Below are 24,847 nucleotides of genomic sequence, written 5' to 3' on the forward strand. Positions count from 1 at the left end.
ATTACATTCATGAATTGGTTTGAAACCTTTGTTTTAAACCCTTCTCAAAATTGGTGCCTTGCCGGATTTGTAAAAAATGGTTTGTCATGAAACTCTATTTTTTAAATGTATTTAAATGTAACCTTTATTTAACTAGACAAGTCAGTTAACCTCTATGGGCTAACATTAGATTATGTCAGCAGAGTACCCAGCCAGAAATAATCAGACACCCATTTTTCAAGCTAGCATATAATGTCACATAAACCCAAACCACAGCTAAATGCAGCACTAACCTTTGATGATCTTCATCAGATGACAACCCTAGGACATTATGTTATACAATACATGCATGTTTTGTTCAATAAAGTTCATATTTATATCAAAAACCAGCTTTTTACATTAGCATGTGACTAGCATTCCGACCGAACACTGCCGGTGAATTTACTAAATTACTCACGATAAACGTTAACAAAAAAACATAACAATTATTTTAAGAATTATAGATACAGAACTCCTCTATGCACTCGATATGTCCGATTTTAAAATAGCTTTTCGGTGAAAGCACATTTTGCAATATTCTAAGTAGATAGCCCGGCATCACAGGGCTAGCTATTTAGACACCCAGCAAGTTTAGCACTCACCAAAGTCAGATTTACTGTAAGAAAAATGTTATTAACTTTGCTGTCTTCGTCAGAATGCACTCCCAGGACTTCTACTTCAATAACAAATGTTGGTTTGGTTCCAAATAATCCATAGTTATATCCAAATAGTGGCGTTTTGTTCGTGCGTTCAAGACACTATCCGATGGGTAAAGAAGGGTGACGCGCCCGACGCGTTTCGTGACAAAGAAATTCAAAATATTCCATTACCGTACTTCGAAGCATGTCAACCGCTGTTTAAAATCAATTTTTATGCTATTTTTCTCGTAAAAAAAGCAATTAAATTCCGACCGGGAGTCGTTGTTTTCGTTCAAAGAGAGAGAAAGTAAACATGGTGTCGGCTCGTGCACGTGCCTCCAGTCTCATTGTTCTCTGATCGACCACCATCCAAATGCGCTAATGTTTTTCAGCCATGGCCTGCAAAGCCACCATTCATCGTTCTGGCGCCTTCTGAGAGCCTATGGGAGTGTTAGAAAATGTCACGTCATGCCAGAGATCCCCTGTTTTGGTTAGAGATGATCAAGAAGGCCATGAAATGGTCAGAGAGAGCGCTTCCTGTTTGGAATCTTCTCAGGTTTTGGCCTGCCAAATGAGTTCTGTTATACTCACAGACACCATTCAAACAGTTTTAGAAACTTTAGGGTATTTTCTATCCAAATCAAACAATTATAGGCATATTCTAGTTACTGGGCAGGAGTAGTAACCAGATTAAATCGGGTACGTTTTTTATCCGGCCGTGCAAATACTGCCCCCTATCCCCAACAGGTTAATCCATTTGCACACACTGTATATATATTTTTCTGTTGTGTTATTGACTGTACGTTTGTTTATCCCACTTGTAACTCTGTGTTGTTATATGTGTCGAACTGCTTTGCTTTATCTTGGCCAGGTCGCAGTTGTAAATGAGAACTTGTTCTCAACTGGCCTACCTGGTTAAATAAAGGTGAAATCTTAACTTTATTGACAACACCCAAATGGATACTGTCATTAACACGGTTCTTCAACAATTACACATAATTCATAATACTGTCGCAAACATTATATTAAACAGGACATTCAAACGAGCCTTAAAATTATAATCCAAAGTAGTGTGAAATGAACTCATCATCAACCTCGTAATGGAGGTTACTCCCCTGAGTTTTCCCCCGTTCACATTCAGAATAGATTGTGAAAATCTAAAATCTTTGCTCACCATTTTTGCTCCAGGCAGATATACTACATCCATAACTGTCGGTTTCCTCATTAGCAGATACACTACATCCATAACTAGTGGTTTCCTCATTAGCAGGGAGGAGTTTCTGCAATCAAATTGCCCTCGTGCCGCAATTTTAGCAAACACAGAAAGGGGCCTATATTGGAGACCAAAAGTCGTCTGGCACACTGCTTAGGATTTCAACAACATGAATATCTTATTTATAGCCTACAATCATCGATGTTACTACTAATGTGAAAAGAAGTCATTTTAAGACAATTGTCAAATAATTTAAACATTCATTACAGACGTCAATTGTTGTATAACATCATGGCTACGCTGTTGGCATCACCTTTTACAGTGGATTACCGCTGTTGTGGGCCTTTAATCATCTGTCTGACTTTGTTGTTCACACAGGAGAGATACTTAACTATTGTGGATCCTCTGGGGAGCCTCAACAATCTCGTGAAGCTGAAGAGGCAGAGAAGAGTCCCTCCACATCAGAACACCTCAAGAAACACCTGCAGAGATGCACAGGGAAGAGAACTCACTGCTGCTCTGACTGTGGGAAGAGATTCACCTCCCCAGCAGGCATTAAAATTCATCAGAGAATCAAGACAGGAGAGAAATCTTATAGCTGTGATCAATGTGGGAAGAGTTTTACTACATCCGGCTCTCTGACTCTACACCAGAGAACACACACAGGAGAGAAACCTTATAGCTGTGGTCAATGTGGGAGGTGTTTCACTCAGTCAGGCAGCCTGATATCACACCAAAGAACACACACAGGAGATAAATATTATACCTGTGATCAATGTGGGAAGAGTTTTACTACATCTGGCTCTCTGGCTCTACACCAGAGAACACACACAGGAGATAAATCTTATAGCTGTGATCAATGTGGGAAGAGTTTTACTACATCTGGCTCTCTGGCTCTACACCAGAGAATACACACAGGAGAGAAACCTTATAGCTGTGGTCAATGTGGGAAGAGTTTTACAACATCTGGCCATCTGACTCTACACCAGAGAACACACACAGGAGAGAAACCTTATAGCTGTGGTCAATGTGGGAGGTGTTTTACTCAGTCAGGTGGCCTGATATCACACCAAAGAACACACACAGGAGAGAAACCTTATAGCTGTGGTCAATGTGGGAAGAGTTTTACTACATCTGTCTCTCTGACTCTACACCAGAGAATACACACAGGAGAGAAACCTTATAGCTGTGTTCAATGTGGGATGAGTTTTGGTCGATCTGACCATCTGGTATCACACCAGAGAACACACACAGGAGAGAAACCTTTTTGCTGTGATCAATGTGGGAAAAGTTTTAATGCATCTAGAGATCTGACTGTACACCAGAGAACACACACAGGAGAGAAACCTTATAGCTGTGTTCAATGTGGGATGAGTTTTGGTCGATCTGACCATCTGGTATCACACCAGAGAACACACACAGGAGAGAAATCTTATAGCTGTGGTCAATGTGGGAAGAGTTTTGCTGCATCTGGCTCTCTGACTCTACACCAGAGAATACACACAGGAGAGAAATCTTATAGCTGTGGTCAATGTGGGAAGAGTTTTGGTCGATCTGACCATCTGGTATCACACCAGAGAACACACACAGGAGAGAAATCTTATAGCTGTGATCAATGTGGGAAGAGTTTTACTACTTCCAGCCAGCTGACATCACACCAAAGAACACACACGGGAGAAAAACCTTATAGCTGTGGTCAATGTAACAAGAGATACTCCGATAAAAGACATCTGATCAAACATCAGAAAATACATGAAGGGGTTGTTTGATGATATCAATGAATTAATGTCACAATGTAGAATGTTTTAACATTGTAGAAGGAGTATTTTAATGATGTCACAATGTAGAACCCTAATCGTTTGTCCCCTGTTCTATTGATTTCAACATGATATGGATATTAGCCTCAGGGGGAAAATCCATGCTCTGAATTGAAAGAGTTACTATTTATAAGATTTAACCAAAAAGAGTTGTGTTACACTTGCCACGTTGGTGACGCACTTTAATCAAAATGTATCTGACTGTTTTCTACAAATTGTCCTCTAACCAGTGATGTACACATTATTCCCAGATTCCATGTGGTTTTTGAGCTGTTAGTTTTAACAGGACGTGCAATCTCATCTCCCTCCTCTCGGCACAATTGATTTCAACATGATATCGATGAGTTATGACAAATAAGTGTTGTGTTCCTTTGTTTAGTGACCCCTAAATTTAAATGCATCACTCCAAAATGTAGCTGACTGTCTTCTGCAGGTTGTCCTCTAACCAGTGAGGTAAAATAAATCTCCATTTCCAAGTGTTTTTTGTTTTGTTGTGTTAGTTTGAAGACCAGATTCAACCTGATTTCCCCCCAAATCGATATAAGATTTGTGTTTTGCGTTTAGCCAGTGCGTTGCTATGGATCTATATTTATCTTGACTGCATGTTTTTCCGTATTGGAGATGAGTTTTGTTTGGGCTCGTTCCAAGGAGACGAGAGTTCTAGAAGCTAGTGGGATTCAGAAAGATGAGAGTTCTAGAAGCTAGTGGGATTTAGGAAGACGAGTGTTCTAGAAGCTAGTGGGATTTAGAAAGATGAGAGTTCTAGAAGCTAGTGGAATTTAGAAAGAGGAGAGTTCTAGAAGCTAGTGGGATTTAGAGTTTTAGGAAGACGAGTGTTCTAGAAGCTTGTGGGATTTAGGATTCTATAGAAAGAAAAAGGAGAAACAAATAATCCTATTGTATATTATTATTTAGAAATACGTGTTTTTTCTTGTTTTTAATTGTTGACAGCTAGTAGACACCATGTTTATATTGGTGAAGGTGAATCATTGTAGTTGATTATAATGTGAAATGGAAGTTGTTTTCTGTTGGTGGTGAGCAAACTTTTCCAACAAAAATATAGGATATATTTGTTGTCTTAAGGTGTTACAGGCTTTGGTTTTTCCATTTATGTTTTGAGGTTGGACTTTAGCACGTCTAGCTCGTTAGCACGTCTAGCTCCGTTAGCACGTCTAGCTCCGTTAGCACGTCTAGCTCCGTTAGCACGTCTAGCTCCGTTAGCACGTCTAGCTCCGTTAGCACGTCTAGCTCCGTTAGCACGTCTAGCTCCGTTAGCACGTCTAGCTCCGTTAGCACGTCTAGCTCCGTTAGCACGTCTAGCTCCGTTAGCAAGTAGGACGCACTGATTGGTGTCACCTCGTTAGTCAGTATGTGTTACACCTGTGCTGGCTTGTCCATCTCGTTAGTGGGAAGGTGTTTCACCTGAGCTGGTCCAGGTTCTATCTAAGAGTGTCTGGCCCAGTGCTCCAGTTGTCTTGATACATGTGGAGAGTCAACACCTTTAGTTGTTCTACATTTTTGGTTTGCTTCCTGTCTTTAAGTTTGTTGTGGGTTTTTCTTTTGTTTTTCTCTTCTTGGGCAGATTTAGTGGGTCTCATGGTGGGTGTCTTTTAGGTCCCAGTTGTTGTTACTAGTCAACTTTCAGTGGACACCCCCATAGTGTCTTTCAGAGCCCCTCCTAAAACCCCACCTGTTTAGTTGTGGTTGTTGTCAGTGACTCTTTGTTAGTTCCTCTTCTGTTTAAGGGATATTTCTGATTTTCTTGCTGGGGAACGTAACAACAAACAATGTAGTAAAACAAGCTGATATTTTGGGTTGGATGTTGCATCCAATTGATAATATTTTAATCAATGGAATTTCCTTAGAATGCTCTCTAGTCTTTCAGTTGTTAATCTTGTTTTGTGGTAAATATTTGTTTTTTCCTGTGAAGCCATTGTGTTGCATCCATGTCTGAAATGTGCTGTATAAATAAAGCTTGATTTGATTTGAACATATTGTAAAACAAATGAACCCAATGACTGACCAATCAACAGACTCTTGCAAAACCAATGAACAAATATGTACAAAAGCAACACATATCTTGGTCCATCTTAGTATGAAAAACAGTATAAATTCAGTATATCTTCCACTGTCAAAATAGTGCATGATATGTACAGTGAGGGAAAAAAGTATTTGATCCCCTGCTGACTTTGTACGTTTGCCCACTGACAAAGAAAGGATCAGTCTATAATTTTAATGGTAGGTTTATTTGAACAGTGAGAGACAGAATAACAACAAAAATATCCAGAAAAACGCATGTCAAAAACCTACTATTAAAATTATAGACTGATAATTTCTTTGTCAGTGGGCAAATGTAAAAAATCAGCAGGGGATCAAATACTTTTTTCCCCCACTGTACGTTTAGTTTCACTTTTCAACCAACCCAGTTCATTTGTTGAAATCAATATGTCAAAGGATTCAACTACTGAAAACTGAAACAAACAATTGGATCAACCAGATCAATCCCACTTTTCCAGCCTGCTGAAGGTGTGGTGGAGTGGTAAACACCACCCCCGGCTCTACCAGGGGCTTGAGGTGGTCTCCCACAGCTCTGCTTATGTCATGTTCTGTGGCCTTGCTGTTCCATTTCTTGACTGTCCCTGCAACACAGAAATAAACACATTTAGTCATATATAAAACATTCAAAGTAATGGATATGGAGCATCTATGCAACACAGAAACACATTTAGTCATATAAAACACTCAGGGCCGGTTTCACATAAAAGGCTTAAGCTTAGTCCCAGACTAAAAGATAATGGTCGATTTAGCCTGTTCTGGACTAAACAAAGCTGATTGAAAGAGGGTGGATAAGAGCTACTCCAGGACTAAATTGAAGCTTAAATTAATCTTTCAAAGAGGCAGGTTTAACTTCTGCTTCATACTGTTTGTGAGGAAGCATGGACTATTTATAATTTCTAAATGAAGACCAACATGCACTACAGAGGCCAGCCAGACCAGTACTTTTGGATAGGAGTTAAATCCTTGAGGTTTTTGGCATCTGGAATCTTTCATTGTGAAACTGGTGATTTGTGTGGTGCCAGTGAAGCAACTGTGTTTAATTGTTCACAAAGTCTGCAGGAGGAGTCTTTACATCTAGTTTCCTGATGCTGCTGGTCAAGCCAACTATAAAGTCTGCAGGAGGAGTCTTTACATCTAGTTTCCTGATGCTGCTGGCCAAGCCAACTATAAAGTCTGCAGGAGGAGTCTTTACATCTAGTTTCCTGATGCTGCTGGTCAAGCCAACTATAAAGTCTGCAGGAGGAGTCTTTACATCTAGTTTCCTGATGCTGCTGGCCAAGCAAACTATAAAGTCTGCAGGAGGAGTCTTTACATCTAGTTTCCTGATGCTGCTGGTCAAGCCAACTATAAAGTCTGCAGGAGGAGTCTTTACATCTAGTTTCCTGATGCTGCTGGCCAAGCCAACTATAAAGTCTGCAGGAGGAGTCTTTACATCTAGGTTCCTGATGCTGCTGGCCAAGCCAACTATAAAGTCTGCAGGAGGAGTCTTTACATCTAGTTTCCTGATGCTGCTGCCCAAGTCAACTATAAAGTCTGCAGGAGGAGTCTTTACATCTAGTTTCCTGATGCTGCTGGTCAAGCCAACTATAAAGTCTGCAGGAGGAGTCTTTACATCTAGTTTCCTGATGCTGCTGACCAAGCCAACTATAAAGTCTGCAGGAGGAGTCTTTACATCTAGTTTCCTGATGCTGCTGGTCAAGCCAACTATAAAGTCTGCAGGAGGAGTCTTTACATCTAGTTTCCTGGTGCTGCTGGTCAAGCCAACTATAAAGTCTGCAGGAGGAGTCTTTACATCTACTTTCCTGATGCTGCTGGTCAAGCCAACTATAAAGTCTGCAGGAGGAGTCTTTACATCTAGTTTCCTGATGCTGCTGGCCAAGCCAACTATAAAGTCTGCAGGAGGAGTCTTTACATCTAGTTTCCTGGTGCTGCTGGTCAAGCCAACTATAAAGTCTGCAGGAGGAGTCTTTACATCTACTTTCCTGATGCTGCTGGTCAAGCCAACTATAAAGTCTGCAGGAGGAGTCTTTACATCTAGTTTCCTGGTGCTGCTGGTCAAGCCAACTATAAAGTCTGCAGGGCCATTTGTGAACTGAGGAATCTTTACATCTAGTTTCCTGATGCTGCTGGTCAAGCCAACTATAAAGTCTGCAGGAGGAGTCTTTACATCTAGTTTCCTGATGCTGCTGGCCAAGCCAACTATAAAGTCTGCAGGAGGAGTCTTTACATCTAGTTTCCTGATGCTGCTGGTCAAGCCAACTATAAAGTCTGCAGGAGGAGTCTTTACATCTAGTTTCCCGATGCTGCTGGCCAAGCCAACTATAAAGTCTGCAGGAGGAGTCTTTACATCTAGTTTCCTGATGCTGCTGGCCAAGCCAACTATAAAGTCTGCAGGAGGAGTCTTTACATCTAGTTTCCTGATGCTGCTGGTCAAGCCAACTATAAAGTCTGCAGGGGGAGTCTTTACATCTAGTTTCCTGATGCTGCTGGCCAAGCCAACTATAAAGTCTGCAGGAGGAGTCTTTACATCTAGTTTCCTGATGCTGCTGGCCAAGCCAACTATAAAGTCTGCAGGATGAGTCTTTACATCTAGTTTCCTGATGCTGCTGGTCAAGCCAACTATAAAGTCTGCAGGGCCATTTGTGAACTGAGGAGTCTTTACATCTAGTTTCCTGATGCTGCTGGCCAAGCCAACTATAAAGTCTGCAGGAGGAGTCTTTACATCTAGTTTCCTGATGCTGCTGCCCAAGTCAACTATAACGTCTGCAGGAGTCTTTTCATCTAGTTTCCTGATGCTGCTGGTCAAGCCAACTATAAAGTCTGCATGAGGAGTCTTTACATCTAGTTTCCTGATGCTGCTGGCCAAGCCAACTATAAAGGGCAATATGAATATCTGAATATGGGCAGTTCCCAGGAGTATAATGTAATAATGCAGATATCTCACCTCTAGTTGTTGTTTCTTCTTGTAATCCTGATAATAATGCAGATATCTCACCTCTAGTTGTTGTTTCTTCTTGTAATCCTGATAATAATGCAGATATCTCACCTCTAGTTGTTGTTTCTTCTTGTAATCCTGATAATAATGCAGGTATCTCACCTCTAGTTGTTGTTTCTTCTTGTAATCCTGATAATAATGCAGATATCTCACCTCTAGTTGTTTCTTCCTGTAATCCTGATAATAATGCAGATATCTCACCTCTAGTTGTTGTTTCTTCCTGTAATCCTGATAATAATGCAGATATCTCACCTCTAGTTGTTGTTTCTTCCTGTAATCCTGATAATAATGCAGATATCTCACCTCTAGTTGTTGTTTCTTCTTGTAATCCTGATAATAATGCAGATATCTCACCTCTAGTTGTTGTTTCTTCCTGTAATCCTGATAATAATGCAGATATCTCACCTCTAGTTGTTGTTTCTTCTTGTAATCCTGATAATAATGCAGATATCTCAACTCTATTTGTTGTTTCTTCTTGTAATCCTGATAATAATGCAGATATCTCACCTCTAGTTGTTGTTTCTTCTTGTAATCCTGATAATAATGCAGATATCTCACCTCTAGTTGTTGTTTCTTCTTGTAATTCTGATAATAATGCAGATATCTCACCTCTAGTTGTTGTTTCTTCTTGTAATCCTGATAATAATGCAGATATCTCACCTGAAGTTGTTTCTTCTTGTAATCCTGATAATAATGCAGATATCTCACCTCTAGTTGTTGTTTCTTCTTGTAATCCTGATAATAATGCAGATATTTAACCTCTAGTTGTTGTTTCTTCTTGTAATCCTGATAATAATACAGATATCTCACCTCTAGTTGTTGTTTCTTCTTGTAATCCTGATAATAATGTAGATATCTCACCTGTAGTTGTTGTTTCTTCTTGTAATCCTGATAATAATGCAGATATCTCACCTCTAGTTCTTGTTTCTTCTTGTAATCCTGATAATAATGCAGATATCTCACCTCTAGTTGTTGTTTCTTCTTGTAATCCTGATAATAATGCAGATATCTCACCTCTAGTTGTTGTTTCTTCCTGTAATCCTGATAATAATGCAGATATCTCACCTCTAGTTGTTGTTTCTTCTTGTAATCCTGATAATAATGCAGCTATCTCACCTCTAGTTGTTGTTTCTTCTTGTAATCCTTATAATAATGCAGATATCTCACCTCTAGTTGTTGTTTCTTCTTGTAATCCTGATAATAATGCAGATATTTCACCTCTAGTTGTTGTTTCTTCTTGTTATCCTGATAATAATGCAGATATCTCACCTCTAGTTGTTGTTTCTTCCTGTAATCCTGATAATAATGCAGATATCTCACCTCTAGTTGTTGTTTCTTCCTGTAATCCTGATAATAATGCAGATATCTCACCTCTAGTTGTTGTTTCTACTTGTAATCCTGATAATAATGCAGATATCTCACCTCTAGATGTTGTTTCTTCTTGTAAATGCTGATAATAATACAGATATCTCACCTCTAGTTGTTGTTTCATCTTGTAATCCTGATAATAATGCAGATATCTCACCTCTAGTTGTTGTTTCTTCTTGTAATCCTGATAATAATGCAGATATCTCACCTCTAGTTGTTGTTTCTTCTTGTAATCCTGATAATAATGCAGATATCTCACCTCTAGTTGTTGTTTCTTCCTGTAATCCTGATAATAATGCAGATATTTCACCTCTAGTTGTTGTTTCTTCTTGTAATCCTGATAATAATGCAGATATCTCACCTCTAGTTGTTGTTTCTTCTTGTAATCCTGATAATAATGCAGATATCTCACCTCTAGTTGTTGTTTCTTCTTGTAATCCTGATAATAATGCAGATATCTCACCTCTAGTTGTTGTTTCTTCTTGTAATCCTGATAATAATGCAGATATCTCACCTCTAGTTGTTGTTTCTTCTTGTAATCCTGATAATAATGCAGATATCTCACCTCTAGTTGTTGTTTCTTCTTGTAATCCTGATAATAATGCAGATATCTCACCTGAAGTTGTTGTTTCTTCTTGTAATCCTGATAATAATGCAGATATCTCACCTCTAGTTGTTGTTTCTTCTTGTAATCCTGATAATAATGCAGGTATCTCACCTCTAGTTGTTGTTTCTTCTTGTAATCCTGATAATAATGCAGATATCTCACCTCTAGTTGTTGTTTCTTGTTGTAATCCTGATAATAATGCAGATATCTCACCTCTAGTTGTTGTTTCTTCTTGTAATCCTGATAATAATGCAGATATCTCACCTCTAGTTGTTGTTTCTTCTTGTAATCCTGATAATAATGCAGATATCTCACCTCTAGTTGTTGTTTCTTCTTGTAATCCTGATAATAATGCAGATATCTCACCTCTAGTTGTTGTTTCTTCTTGTAATCCTGATAATAATGCAGATATCTCACCTCTAGTTGTTGTTTCTTCTTGTAATCTTGATAATAATGCAGATATCTCACCTCTAGTTGTTGTTTCTTCTTGTAATCCTGATAATAATGCAGATATCTCACCTCTAGTTGTTGTTTCTTCTTGTAGTCCTGATAATAATGCAGATATCTCACCTCTAGTTGTTTCTTCCTGTAATCCTGATAATAATGCAGATATCTCACCTCTAGTTGTTGTTTCTTCCTGTAATCCTGATAATAATGCAGATATCTCACCTCTAGTTGTTGTTTCTTCCTGTAATCCTGATAATAATGCAGATATCTCACCTCTAGTTGTTGTTTCTTCTTGTAATCCTGATAATAATGCAGATATCTCACCTCTAGTTGTTGTTTCTTCCTGTAATCCTGATAATAATGCAGATATCTCACCTCTAGTTGTCGTTTCTTCTTGTAATCCTGATAATAATGCAGATATCTCACCTGTAGTTGTTGTTTCTTCCTGTAATCCTGATAATAATGCAGATATCTCACCTCTAGTTGTTGTTTCTTCTTGTAATCCTGATAATATTGCAGATATCTCACCTGAAGTTGTTGTTTCTTCTTGTGGTTACATTTCCATTGAATTCACTGCAAATTGCAGCCCAACCCTCTTGTTCTACTGCTCAGTAGCAGCAGTGTGGTTTTTACCTTCAATAACTGGATGGTTTGACAACATTTGTTTTGGAGCATTTTTTTCATGCACACAAAAGTTTTTTGGAACAAATTATTTTTGCCTCTGCCATTGTTTCGTCTCAAGATTCACACCAGTATTGGTGTTTTCTATTCCGGGTTTTAATGAGCACCACTAGACCAACAGCATGTGTTCATACTGAACCTAATCAGGATTAACCCAGGTGTTCATACTGAACCTAATCAGGATTAACCCAGGTGTTCATACTGAACCTAATCAGGATTAACCCAGGTTTTCATACTGAACCTAATCAGGATTAACCCAGGTGTTCATACTGAACCTAATCAGGATTAACCCAGGTGTTCATACTGAACCTAATCAAGCTTAACCCAGGTGTTCATACTGAACCTAATCAGGCTTAACCCAGGTGTTCTCATTTAGGCTTACTTACCTGACTCCAGTCTCCGACTAACTAAGCCTAATTTAAGCCACGTTCAGGAAATCTACTTAAATGTCCTAGTTTATCTAGTCCTGGCTGAATCTAAACCCTGCAGGGTCTGAATGAAACCTAATGTCCAGTGGGATTGATCTGTTTGATCCAATTGTTTGTTTCAGTTTTTAGTTGTTGAATCCTTTGACGTATTGTTGATTTCAAAACTTTTCAGTTTCAACAAATGCACTGGGTTGGTTGAAAAGTGATACTGTTTTGACATAGTGGAAGATACACTGAATTGATACTGTTTTTCATACTAAGATGGACTAAAATACGTGTTCATTGGTTATGCAAGAGGGCGGCAGGTAGCCTAGTGGTTAGAGCTGACAATGTAAGCATATGTTGTTCTGCCCCTGAACAAGGCAGTTAACCCACTGTTCCCTGGTAGGCAATCATTTTAAATAAGAATTTGTTCTTAACTGAATTGTCTAATTAAATAAAGGTTAAATAAAATAAAAAAATAATTAAGTCTGTTGATTGGTCAGTCATTGGGTTCCTTTGTTTTGCAATATGTTCAAATCAAATCAAGCTTTATTTATACAGCACATTTCAGACATGGATGCAACGCAATGGCTTCACAGGAAAAAACAATGAAAATAAACAGAAATATTTATATTATATATATCACAACAAACATAAGATTAACAACTGAAAGACTAATAAGCACCCTGAAGAAAATCCAAGCCAGCACAGGTGTAACACATTCTGACTAACGAGCTAGACGTGCTAACGAGCTAGACGTGCTAACGAGCTAGACGTGCTAACGAGCTAGACGTGCTAACGAGCTAGACGTGCTACGAGCTAGACGTGCTAACGAGCTAGACGTGCTAGCGTCCAACCTCAAAACATAAATGGAAAAACCAAAGCCTGTGTAACACCTTCCCCCTTAAGACAACAAATATATCCTATATTTTTGTTGGACAAGTTTGCTCACCATCAACAGAAAACAACTTCTATTTCACATTATAATCAACTACAATGACTAGGTCTTCTATAATATACACATGGTGTCTACTGGCTGTCAACAATTAAAAACAAAAAACCCACATATTTCTAAATAATAATATAGAATCCTAAAACTCACTAGCTTCTAGAACTCTCGTCTTCCTAAAACTCACTAGCTTCTAGAACTCTCGTCTTCCTAAAACTCACTAGCTTCTAGAACTCTCGTCTTCCTAAAACTCACTAGCTTCTAGAACTCTCGTCTTCCTAAAACTCACTAGCTTCTAGAACTCTCGTTGCCTTGGAACGAGCCCAAACAAAACTCACCTCCAATATGGAAAAACGTGCAGTCAAAATAAATTGTGAACCATGGCAACACAATGGCTAAACGCAAAACTTTTTGACTGCCAACCCTTGAGACAATCAGCAACCAAGTTGTCCTTAACTCCTGCAATATCTGTAGTAACTTTCCACCTCACTGTGGAGCTTCTCTCTCTTTTCAGGGTTCACTAGATAGACATGTTGTTGGATCGGGGCCCAGTCCCCAATGTCATGCTCTAGTACATTTGGGTTGGCACATCTGAGAATGAATCCTGATATTCTAAAAGCAGGGCAACAATGTTAATATAATTGTACCCCAAAAATTTCAGTTGGTTGCATTAATAATAATCATGACTAAATGTTACATGAAATGTAAATATGAAATATTTGGTTGCATAGTCTACTTTCAACAGCTTTTCAATGACATGTTGCTAGGTGGGATATCCCCAATGTCAAAACACAGTTTTAACGTGTCCAAATCAATAACCAATATGCAGAAACAGTTTGGGATAAATTGAAAACTAAACATAAAATGTGCTACAAAATGTGCTATATACACAAACATCTGTACAAGCATCAGAAACGCTGTTGTTTTGACAAGTAGCAATAAATCACTGATATCGATTATGGGGGAAATCAGGTTGTACGTGCTGTTGAAACTAACACAACTAAAAAAACACATGGAAATGGGAGATATATTTTACCTCACTGATAAGAAGACAACCTGCAGAAGACAGTCAGCTACATTTTGGAGTGATGCATTTAAATTTAGGGGTTGCTAAACAAAGGAACACAACACTTATTTGTCATAACTCATCGATATCATGTTGAAATCAATTGTGTGACAGAAGGGAGATGAGGTTGCACGTCCTGTTAAAACTAACAGCTCAAAAACCACATGGAATCTGGGGATAATGTGTACATCCCTGGTTAGAGGACAACTTGTAGAAAACAGCCAGATACATTTTGAAGTGTTGCATTTTGATTCAAGTGGGTCACCAACATGGTAAGTGTAACAACTCTTTTTTTGATAGTCACTTTTTGTTAAATTTCATAAATAGTAACTCTTCTAATTCAGAGCCTGGATTTTCCCCCTGAGGCTAATATCCATATCATGCTGAAATCAATAGAACAGGGGGCAAATATTTAGGCTTCTACATTGTGACATTATTAAAATACTCCCACTACAATGTTAAAACATTCTACATTGTGACATTAATTCATTGAAATCATGAAACAACTCCTTCATGTATTTTCTGATATTTGATCAGAGATCTTTTATCAGATTATCTCTGGTCACAGCTAAGAGATTTCTCTCCTCTGTGTGTTTTCTGGTGTCGAGTCAGATCACTAGATGAGGCAAAACTCTTCCCACATTGATCACAGCTATAAGGTTTATCTCCTGTGTGTGTTCTCTGGTGTAGAGTCAGATCACTAGATGTAATAAACCTCTTCCCACATTGAGCACAGCTATAAGATTTCTCTCCTGTGTGTATTCTCTGGTGCACTGTCAGATAGCTAGATTGGCCAAAACTCTTCCCACATTGACCACATATACGTTTCTCTCCTGTGTGTGTTCTCTGGTGTATAGTCAGAGAGCCAGATGTAGTAAAACTCTTCCCACATTGATCACAGAGAAAAGGTTTCTCTCCTGTGTGTGTTCTCTGGTGTGATATCAGGCTGTTTGATTGAGTAAAACTCTTCCCACATTGACCACAGATATAAGGCTTCTCTCCTGTGTGGATTCTCTGGTGAATTTGAATGCATGATGAGTTGAATCTCTTCCCACAGTCAGAGCAGCAGTGAGTTCTCTTCACTGTGGGTCTCTGCTGGTGTTTCTTGAGGTGTTCTGATCTGGAGAGACTCTTCTCTGCCTTGTCAGCAACATGAGGTTGTTGAGGCTCCCCAGATGATCCACGATAGTCCCATATCTCTCCTGCGTGAACAACAAAGTCAGACAGATGATTAAAGGCCCACAACAGCGGTAATCCACTGTAAAAGGTGATGCCAACAGCGTAGCCATGATGTTGTACAACAATTGACGTCTGTAATGAAAGTTAAAATTATTTGACAATTGTCTTAAAATGAGCAAGAATAGTCATATTTTGTCTTGTTTTCACATTAGTAGTAAAATTGATGATGGTAGGCTAGAAATAAGTTATTAAAGTTACTGAAACTCTAAGCACTGTGCCAGACGACTTTTGGTATCCAATATAGGCCCCTTTCTGTGTTTGCTAAAATTGCGGCACGAGGGCGATGCACATGCAATTTCATTGCAGAAACTCCACCCTGCTAATGAGGAAACCGACAGTTATGGATGTAGTATATCTGCCTGGAGCAAAAATGGTGAGCAAAGATTTTAGTTTTTCACAATGTATTCTGAATGTGAATGGGGGAAAACTCAGGGGAGTAACCTCCATTTCCAGGTTGCTTATGAGTACATTTCACACTACTTTGGATTATAATTGTAAGGCTCGTTTGAATGTCCTGCTTAATATAATGTTTGTGTCATCATCGCAAATCAACCGCTTTGTACTTCAACCAGTAAAATTCTCTTTGGCTTTTCCATCAGCCTGACAATGAGGGTTTGTACACTGTTTGCAAATTGGCCCATAACTTCACCTAACAATAACATAGACCTACTGTAGTACCCATAACTTCACCTAACAACAACATAGACCTACTGTAGGACCCATAACTTCACCTAACAATAACATAGACCTACTGTAGGACCCATAACTTCACCTAACAATAACATAGACCTACTGTAGGACCCATAACTTCACCTAACAATATAGACCTAGGATTATAAATCATTTAATATTTCAGGTGAAACAAGGAAACTAAAATGTCTGTCGTGACAATTCATAACCTGATCACCAGATAATTTTGTGAATAATTCCACTAGGCTTCTCTGTAATGTGTTGTCATTCTAAATGTCCTGAATAAAGGAAAATAGCTCGGTGTGTTGTACAATAGCCTATCCACCAAGGAACAGTTCTCTACACATTATGAGCAAAGTATCTCTGTGTCCAAACAGACTAACGAGACCCTACTATAAATCAACCTATTATATAATGTTTGTGTCATCATCACAAATCAATTGCTTTGTATTGAAAAACACTTCAACCAGTAAAATGCTCTTTGGCTTTTTCATCAGCCTGACAATGAGGGTTTGAACACTGTTTGCCAAATTGGCCCATAACTTCACCTAACAATAACATAGACCTACTGTAGGACCCATAACTTCACCTAACAACAAATATACCCATGTCATGATGTTTGTCATTTGACTGTCATTCAGAAAATGATTTCTTGGATCAGCAAACGATAGTTGAACATGTGACTGTAACTAAACAGCTACAGTATTAAGAATTATGTGTAATTATTGAAGAACTGCGTTAATGACAGTATCCATTTGGGTGTTGTCAATAAAGTTAAGGTAAACTAGGTACAACATACTATTAAATCCACGCCTCGCTGGAAGCCCCGCCTTCCACAGGTGATGAGCATGAGGCTCGGATTTATTCCTTCGATTTAATATCGCTCTTCACTGAGCCCAGGAAGGGGTGGGACCAAACAGGTGCTGTACCTCATTTCCCTCCTTCAGGGAACAGTAGTTATAGTCAAAGTTACACTCCCTTTCAGTCGGTCAACTTCGGTACAACATACTATGGGGAAATACAATCATTCCCCAACTGACCCAAATGGATACTAAATGAAACGGCCCCTGGCAGACCACCCAGACCTGACCCCACAAGATGCGTCAGTTTTGTCAATTTATTCACTGTCTTTTGTTTGAAACACTCCTGTCAATGTTGAGTAAGGACGCACACCTGATTACCCATATAGAAGTAGGACTAGTCTACCTGGTTACACATATAGAAGTAGGACTAGTCTACCTGGTTACATGGAAATGTCATAAAATACCTGATTACTTCTTATCCTTTGTACAAATAGCCGACAGCTGTGTCTGTCCCAAACTCACTGGCTGGGAAACTCCGAGGGCCGAGAATATTTTATACAATGTTGCAAGCTTGTTACCTCGAGTTTTGGGCAGACCCAGTTGATAGTTGATACAATGTTTCCAGTTTGTTGTAGACAGGCCATGTGTAACCAATGTGATTTTGTAGGATATTTGTTTTTATCAGGATATTTTCTACCTGCAGGCTGCAATGTTTTTATTTGTTGGTTTTATGTAGGCTATTTTTACATAGTTGGCAATGGCAGTAAAAATTACTTTTAGATTTGTATAATTTTCATTTAGATAGAATGTAGATTAATCACAGACAATGATTTTCAGATACTATTAGGAATTAAATGAAACTGTTCCAGTAAAATATGCATATTAAAATCATAACTAGCACCAGATCAGTAGAAATGGTCAGATTCATTGCCACTCTAAATGGAAAAGGTTGCCGACCGCTGGTGTAGCCCATTACTGGAAACTTCAGGAGCATAACGGCAGAATGTTTCTCCTTCTGGTTAGGTTATCTTGATCTCTGGCTCCCTCCAGTCATTTCTGTGTCTTAATTATTTGATCAAACAGCTTAAAGCATCAGACCAGTTCAGTACAGACAGTTGATTTTATTAAAACACATGGGGTGTGTCTATATATGGAAAAATACACATAACCAATCGATTGGTAGAAAGAACAGTCGACTCTTGGTTGACCAAGATTTATTAGAGGTGGGGACAGCACTAGAATATCATTTTGGGGCCCCTGAGTGGCGCAGCGGTCTAAGACACTATCTCAATGCTTGAGGCGTCACTAGACACCCCGGTTCGAGTCCAGGCTGTGTCACAACCGGCCGTGATTGCGAGTTAAATAAAGGTTACATTTTTAAAAATGAAATAAAACATAGTTCATTCAGAAAGTTCACACCCCTTCCCTTTTTACACATTTTGTTATGTTAGAGCATTATTTTAAAATAGACTTAAAAAAATAGAATCCTCATTAATCCACACACAATAATGAAAAAGTGAAAACAGGTCAAAAACAGAAATACCTTATTTACTTAAGTATTCAGACCCTTTGCTATGAGACTTGTTAGGAGTCCACCTGTGGTAAATTCAATTGATTGGATATGATTTGGAAGGCACACACCTGTCTATATAAGGCCCCAGAGTTGACAGTGCACGTCAGAGCAAAAACCAAGCAATGAGGACGAAGGAATTGTCCGTAGAGCTCCGAGACAGGATTGTGTTGAGGCACAGATCTGGGGAAGGGTACCAAAAAACACTCTGCAGCATTGAAGGTCCCTAAGAACACAGTGGCCTCCATCATTCTTAAATGGAATACTCTTCCTAGAGCTGGTCACCCGGACAAACTGAGCGATTGGAGGAGGAGGGCCTTGGTCAGGGAGGTGACCAAAAACCTGATGGTCACTCTGACAGAGCTCCAGAGTTCCTCTGTGGAGATGGGAGAACCTTCCAGAAGGACAACCATCTCTGCAGCACTCCACCAATCAGACCTTTATGGTAGAGTGGCCAGATGGAAACCACTCCTCAGTAAAAGGCACATGACGGCCTGCTTGGAGTTTGAAAAAAGGCACCTTAAGACTCTAAGACCATGAGAAACAAGATTCTCTAGCTTGATGAAACCAAGATTGAACGCTTTGGCCTGAATGCCAAGCGTCACGTCTGGAGGAAACCTGGCACCATCCCTACGGTGAAGCATGGTGGTGGCAGCATCATCATGCTGTGGGGATGTTTTTCAGCAGCAGGGACTGGGAGACTTGTCAGGATCGAGGGAAATATTAACAGAGCAAAGTGCAGAGAGATCCTTGATGAAAGACCTGCTCCAGAGTGCTCAGGACCTCAGACTGGGGTAAAGGTTCACCGTCCAACAGGACAACGACCTTAAGCACACAGCCAAGACAACACAGGAGTGGCTTCGGTAGAGGTCTCTGAATGTCCTTGAGTGGCCCAGCCAGAGCCCGGACTTGAGCCCGATCTAACATCTCGGGAGAGACCTGAAAATAGATGTGCAGTGATGTTCCCCATCCAACCTGACAGAGCTAGAGAGGATCTGCAGAGAAGGTTGGGAGAAACTCCCCAAATGCAGGTGTGCCAAATAAATGAGCTAAATGAAAGGGGGGGAAGAATTTAATCAATTTTAGAATAAGGCTTTAACGTAACAAAATGTGGAAAAAGTCAAGGGGTCTGAATACTTTCCGAATGCACTGTATACAGCAACACCTCCCCCATAAGCATTCCTGTCTTTTCTGTAGATGTTATATCCCTGTATTGCTACTGCTGTATGAAAGGAATTATCTCAGTGAGTCTCAGATGAACAGTACAGTGCATTCCAAATTCAATAGGCAGGCAAGTAAACAAAAACGTTTTCAAATAAAAACTATTCCAGAAAATGTCAAAGCGAATATAACGCCCGTCCAAGAGACTGTCGACCAATCGCGTTCACATTGTCACCAAATCTCACCAAATCCCTTTTTAAAGTCAGGGTATGAGTCGAGAAACATGCCTATTATCCTTGAAAGTACGTACTGTTACGATTGCAAAGCTATACGATATTACAGAGAACAAGTTCATTATCTCACATCTCTGAAAATATTTGTAATGTTGTGCTTCTAGTTCACGGAGGTTAATTCATGCCAATGTTCTTTTCTTTAAACTGTTAATACGAATCGAAAGGAGTTTCCAATATCCTCATTTCTTAAAGTATTTCTGGCGATAGCTAGTGATACACAAGCTAGGTCTATTTGAAACATTGCCATCCCATGGCAGCATTTACCAGCCACCAGGTTCAGAAGATTTAAAATCACATAAAAAATATTTTAAACCCAATTCTAATTTTGCCCAAAGTTAAGATATAAATTATTCAAACTGAACATAATTCATGCTGGTTATTATTTTAGGCTGTTTTAGTTTTGGAGTCAAAGATAGTTTTGGAATAGTTTTCAAACAGGTTTGTTATTTTATTTCAGTTTACTAAATAGTTTCCCCCTAATTACTTTTCTATAATAAGCATGGAGGTTTCCCCCTATCAACCAGTCATAGGTACTAGTGACAAAGCACCTCGTAACCTAGCTGGGAATGGACAGACTGAAACCACTCCCCTATCAACCAGTCATAGGTACTGGTGACAAAGCACCTCGTACCCTAGCTGGGAATGGACAGACTGAAACCACTCCCCTATCAACCAGTCATAGGTACTGGTGACAAAGCACCTCGTACCCTAGCTGGGAATGGACAGACTGAAACCACTCCCCTATCAACCAGTCATAGGTACTGGACAGACTGAAACCACTCCCCTATCAACCAGTCATAGGTACTGGTGACAAAGCACCTCGTAACCTAGCTGGGAATGGACAGACTGAAACCACTCCCCTATCAACCAGTCATAGGTACTGGTGACAAAGCACCTCGTAACCTAGCTGGGAATGGACAGACTGAAACCACTCCCCTATCAACCAGTCATAGGTACTGGTGACAAAGCACCTCGTAACCTAGCTGGGAATGGGACAGACTGAAACCACTCCCCTATCAACCAGTCATAGGTACTGGTGACAAAGCACCTCTTAACCTAGCTGGGAATGGACAGACTGAAACCACTCCCCTATCAACCAGTCATAGGTACTGGTGACAAAGCACCTCGTAACCTAGCTGGGAATGGGACAGACTGAAACCACTCCCCTATCAACCAGTCATAGGTACTGGTGACAAAGCACCTCGTAACCTAGCTGGGAATGGACAGACTGAAACCACTCCCCTATCAACCAGTCATAGGTACTGGTGACAAAGCACCTCGTAACCTAGCTGGGAATGGACAGACTGAAACCACTCCCCTATCAACCAGTCATAGGTACTGGTGACAAAGCACCTCGTAACCTAGCTGGGAATGGGACAGACTGAAACCACTCCCCTATCAACCAGTCATAGGTACTGGTGACAAAGCACCTCGTAACCTAGCTGGGAATGGACAGACGGAAACCACTCCCCTATCAACCAGTCATAGGTACTGGTGACAAAGCACCTCGTAACCTAGCTGGGAATGGACAGACGGAAACCACTCCCCTATCAACCAGTCATAGGTACTGGTGACAAAGCACCTCGTAACCTAGCTGGGAATGGACAGACTGAAACCACTCCCCTATCAACCAGTCATAGGTACTGGTGACAAAGCACCTCGTAACCTAGCTGGGAATGGGACAGACTGAAACCACTCCCCTATCAACCAGTCATAGGTACTGGTGACAAAGCACCTCGTAACCTAGCTGGGAATGGACAGACTGAAACCACTCCCCTATCAACCAGTCATAGGTACTGGTGACAAAGCACCTCGTAACCTAGCTGGGAATGGGACAGACTGAAACCACTCCCCTATCAACCAGTCATAGGTACTGGTGACAAAGCACCTCGTAACCTAGCTGGGAATGGACAGACTGAAACCACTCCCCTATCAACCAGTCATAGGTACTGGTGACAAAGCACCTCGTAACCTAGCTGGGAATGGACAGACTGAAACCACTCCCCTATCAACCAGTCATAGGTACTGGTGACAAAGCACCTCGTAACCTAGCTGGGAATGGGACAGACTGAAACCACTCCCCTATCAACCAGTCATAGGTACTGGTGACAAAGCGCCTCGTAACCTAGCTGGGAATGGACAGACTGAAACCACTCCCCTATCAACCAGTCATAGGTACTGGTGACAAAGCACCTCGTAACCTAGCTGGGAATGGACAGACTGAAACCACTCCCCTATCAACCAGTCATAGGTACTGGTGACAAAGCACCTCATAACCTAGCTGGGAATGGGACAGACTGAAACCACTCCCCTATCAACCAGTCATAGGTACTGGTGACAAAGCACCTCGTAACCTAGCTGGGAATGGACAGACTGAAACCACTCCCCTATCAACCAGTCATAGGTACTGGTGACAAAGCACCTCGTAACCTAGCTGGGAATGGGACAGACTGAAACCACTCCCCTATCAACCAGTCATAGGTACTGGTGACAAAGCACCTCGTAACCAAGCAGGGAATGGACAGACTGAAACCACTCCCCTATCAACCAGTCATAGGTACTGGTGACAAAGCACCTCGTAACCTAGCTGGGAATGGGACAGACTGAAACCACTCCCCTATCAACCAGTCATAGGTACTGGACAGACTGAAACCACTCCCCTATCAACCAGTCATAGGTACTGGTGACAAAGCACCTCGTAACCTAGCTGGGAATGGGACAGACGGAACCCTTCTGTGGTAACAGACAGGGGAGATTTGTAATCAAATCTAATTCCCAGGAATGGGGTTCATATGAACCACAGAGACTGTGTGTGGGATAATAACATGGCCGTGTCCAACCCTGCTTGTTCCCTCGACTCCGCTACCAACCACCAATCTCCAACAGGGCCCTTAACCTGTATCACTAGACACCTCATAGTGAGCTACAGGTAGGAATCAGCAATGAATCCCAATAATGAGACACCTCTGGGGAGGGGTGTCAGCAACATTTAAAAAATATATATAGTGTTTTATGATAAACCGTTTTTAAATCGTTTTCAAATCTGTCAAGACACCAACTTAGACTTTACCGATTTTGATGTGATATTTAAGTATTGTGTGAAATGATTTGACGTTATATGAAAGTACCGCAATTTATGTTTCTAGAAACGTATCGCAATTGAGAATCGATTCCCATTTAGATGGAATATTTGACTATTTTAGCTGCCAGAGCCAGTCTACATCTGAAAATAACATACAGTCCTTGGACCTTGAGGAGTAACAGGGGCAGCAATCAGCAGTAGAAACAATAACAAAGCGTACTCCCTGCCCGTTTCGGTAAAAAGCTGAGGGATGGGGCTGGAGAAATGTAACCATCCATGATATCAACATTATAGTTTTAACCATGTTTTGAGGATATACAGTGTTTGTTAATATTTACTGACAAACATTGGAGTAAAAAAAGCTTATATTTTGGGTTCTGATGGGGTACGACAGTTGAACTAAGCTCATGAGGCATTTATAAGTGATTTATTCAAGAAACAGATGGGTACATATCATTAATGTATAAGTCCCAAAATGGATGTAACAACTGCTGATTGTCCCTTTAAGAGAACATCTTGGGCTAATCTAATAGGAGATATTGAGGACTACAGTATTTCAGGCATTGTCATTGGATGCATTTGATCAATTGTTAACGTTTTGTTGATGGTCCACTCTTGATGTTCTACACGTTACAGTGTAGCTTCAGCCATTCCTACAGAACAACATTAAAGTGTAGAACCCCTTTACTGCATATTGGTTCAACGACTGCAGAGACGGTACTTACTGGTGTTAAACAGATCTCCAACCTGCTCTTCTTCCTCCAATGTGACAGTCATCTCCCCCTCCTCCTCTTTCACTCCAAAAACTGCATCCTCCTCTTCCTCCTCTTCTTCTTTTACTGTAACATCCTCCTCCTCTTTCACTCTGAACGCCTCTTCCTCTTCTTTCACTGTAACGTCTTTCTCTTCTTCTTTCACGGTAACAGCTTCACCCTCTACTTGTTTTTGTATTGTAACATCCTTCTCTTCCTCCTCCTCTTTCATGAGAGCTTCTTTCTCCGTCCAGCAGACCTCCTCTTCTTTAACAGGAGGAGAGTAGCTTAGTGAACTCATGGTCGGAGATGTTAGCTAGTTAGCATTAGCGACTAGCCTAGTTCTAAGCTAACTTAGCAAACCAGCTAGCTGACAAACAACGTAAATATATAATTAAATGGGCCAACAAGTACATACAACAGAAGTGTGTTTAATACACAGCGACTAATATACACCAAAACAGTGTAAAGAGCGTGAATGTTGTAGCTATGTTTGCTAGAAAGCTACCGAGGTGTCTGACTAGCTGTTGTTGTTGAAGGAGCGTCCCGTCCACTAGATTATACGTCACACTGGCAGCATCGCCTGAACCTAAAAGACGTACATCGCCATCTGCTGACTGGAGGGGGCAACGCAGCTGAGGAACCAAACGTTTATTTTTCATTTATTTCATAAAAGTTTAATATTATATTAAGTCGTTCAAAGAGAAGCATGTGTTGATTGATTCGTGTTTAATGAGTGAGAATTTAAAACAAACTTTACACCCACTACATATTTGCATTGAACCATACTTCTGACATGGATCATTTTGACCCCAGAGGCATGTCTTTTATCATAGCCAAAAATTTATTTTATTCAATTCTTCCAATTTTTCATGACTTTGTCAATCAACTGGTTGTTAATACATCTAAATCATGGTTTAGTGTTTCTGTATCAATATGGACTTTTAACAAATTCAAATCCTTTGGAGTCATTTTGACTCCAGCCAAAAG

General features: G+C 40.2%; 1 protein-coding gene across 1 annotated transcript in view; it reads left to right on the top strand.

Annotated features, from left to right (window-relative positions):
• Nucleotides 1–2,681: 2,681 nt before the first annotated feature.
• LOC115186763 (zinc finger protein 420-like) overlaps nt 2,682–24,847 on the top strand; it is a gene marked incomplete at both ends in the record, with an annotated part of 30,851 nt that continues 8,685 nt past the window's right edge. The window contains one exon of the mRNA XM_029746271.1: nt 2,682–2,917. Coding sequence (XP_029602131.1) covers nt 2,682–2,917 — 236 coding nt within the window. The remainder of the gene's footprint in view (nt 2,918–24,847) is intronic.

Source organism: Salmo trutta, unplaced genomic scaffold, assembly GCF_901001165.1.
Source record: "Salmo trutta unplaced genomic scaffold, fSalTru1.1, whole genome shotgun sequence".
NCBI classification, from domain to species: Eukaryota; Metazoa; Chordata; class Actinopteri; order Salmoniformes; family Salmonidae; genus Salmo; species Salmo trutta.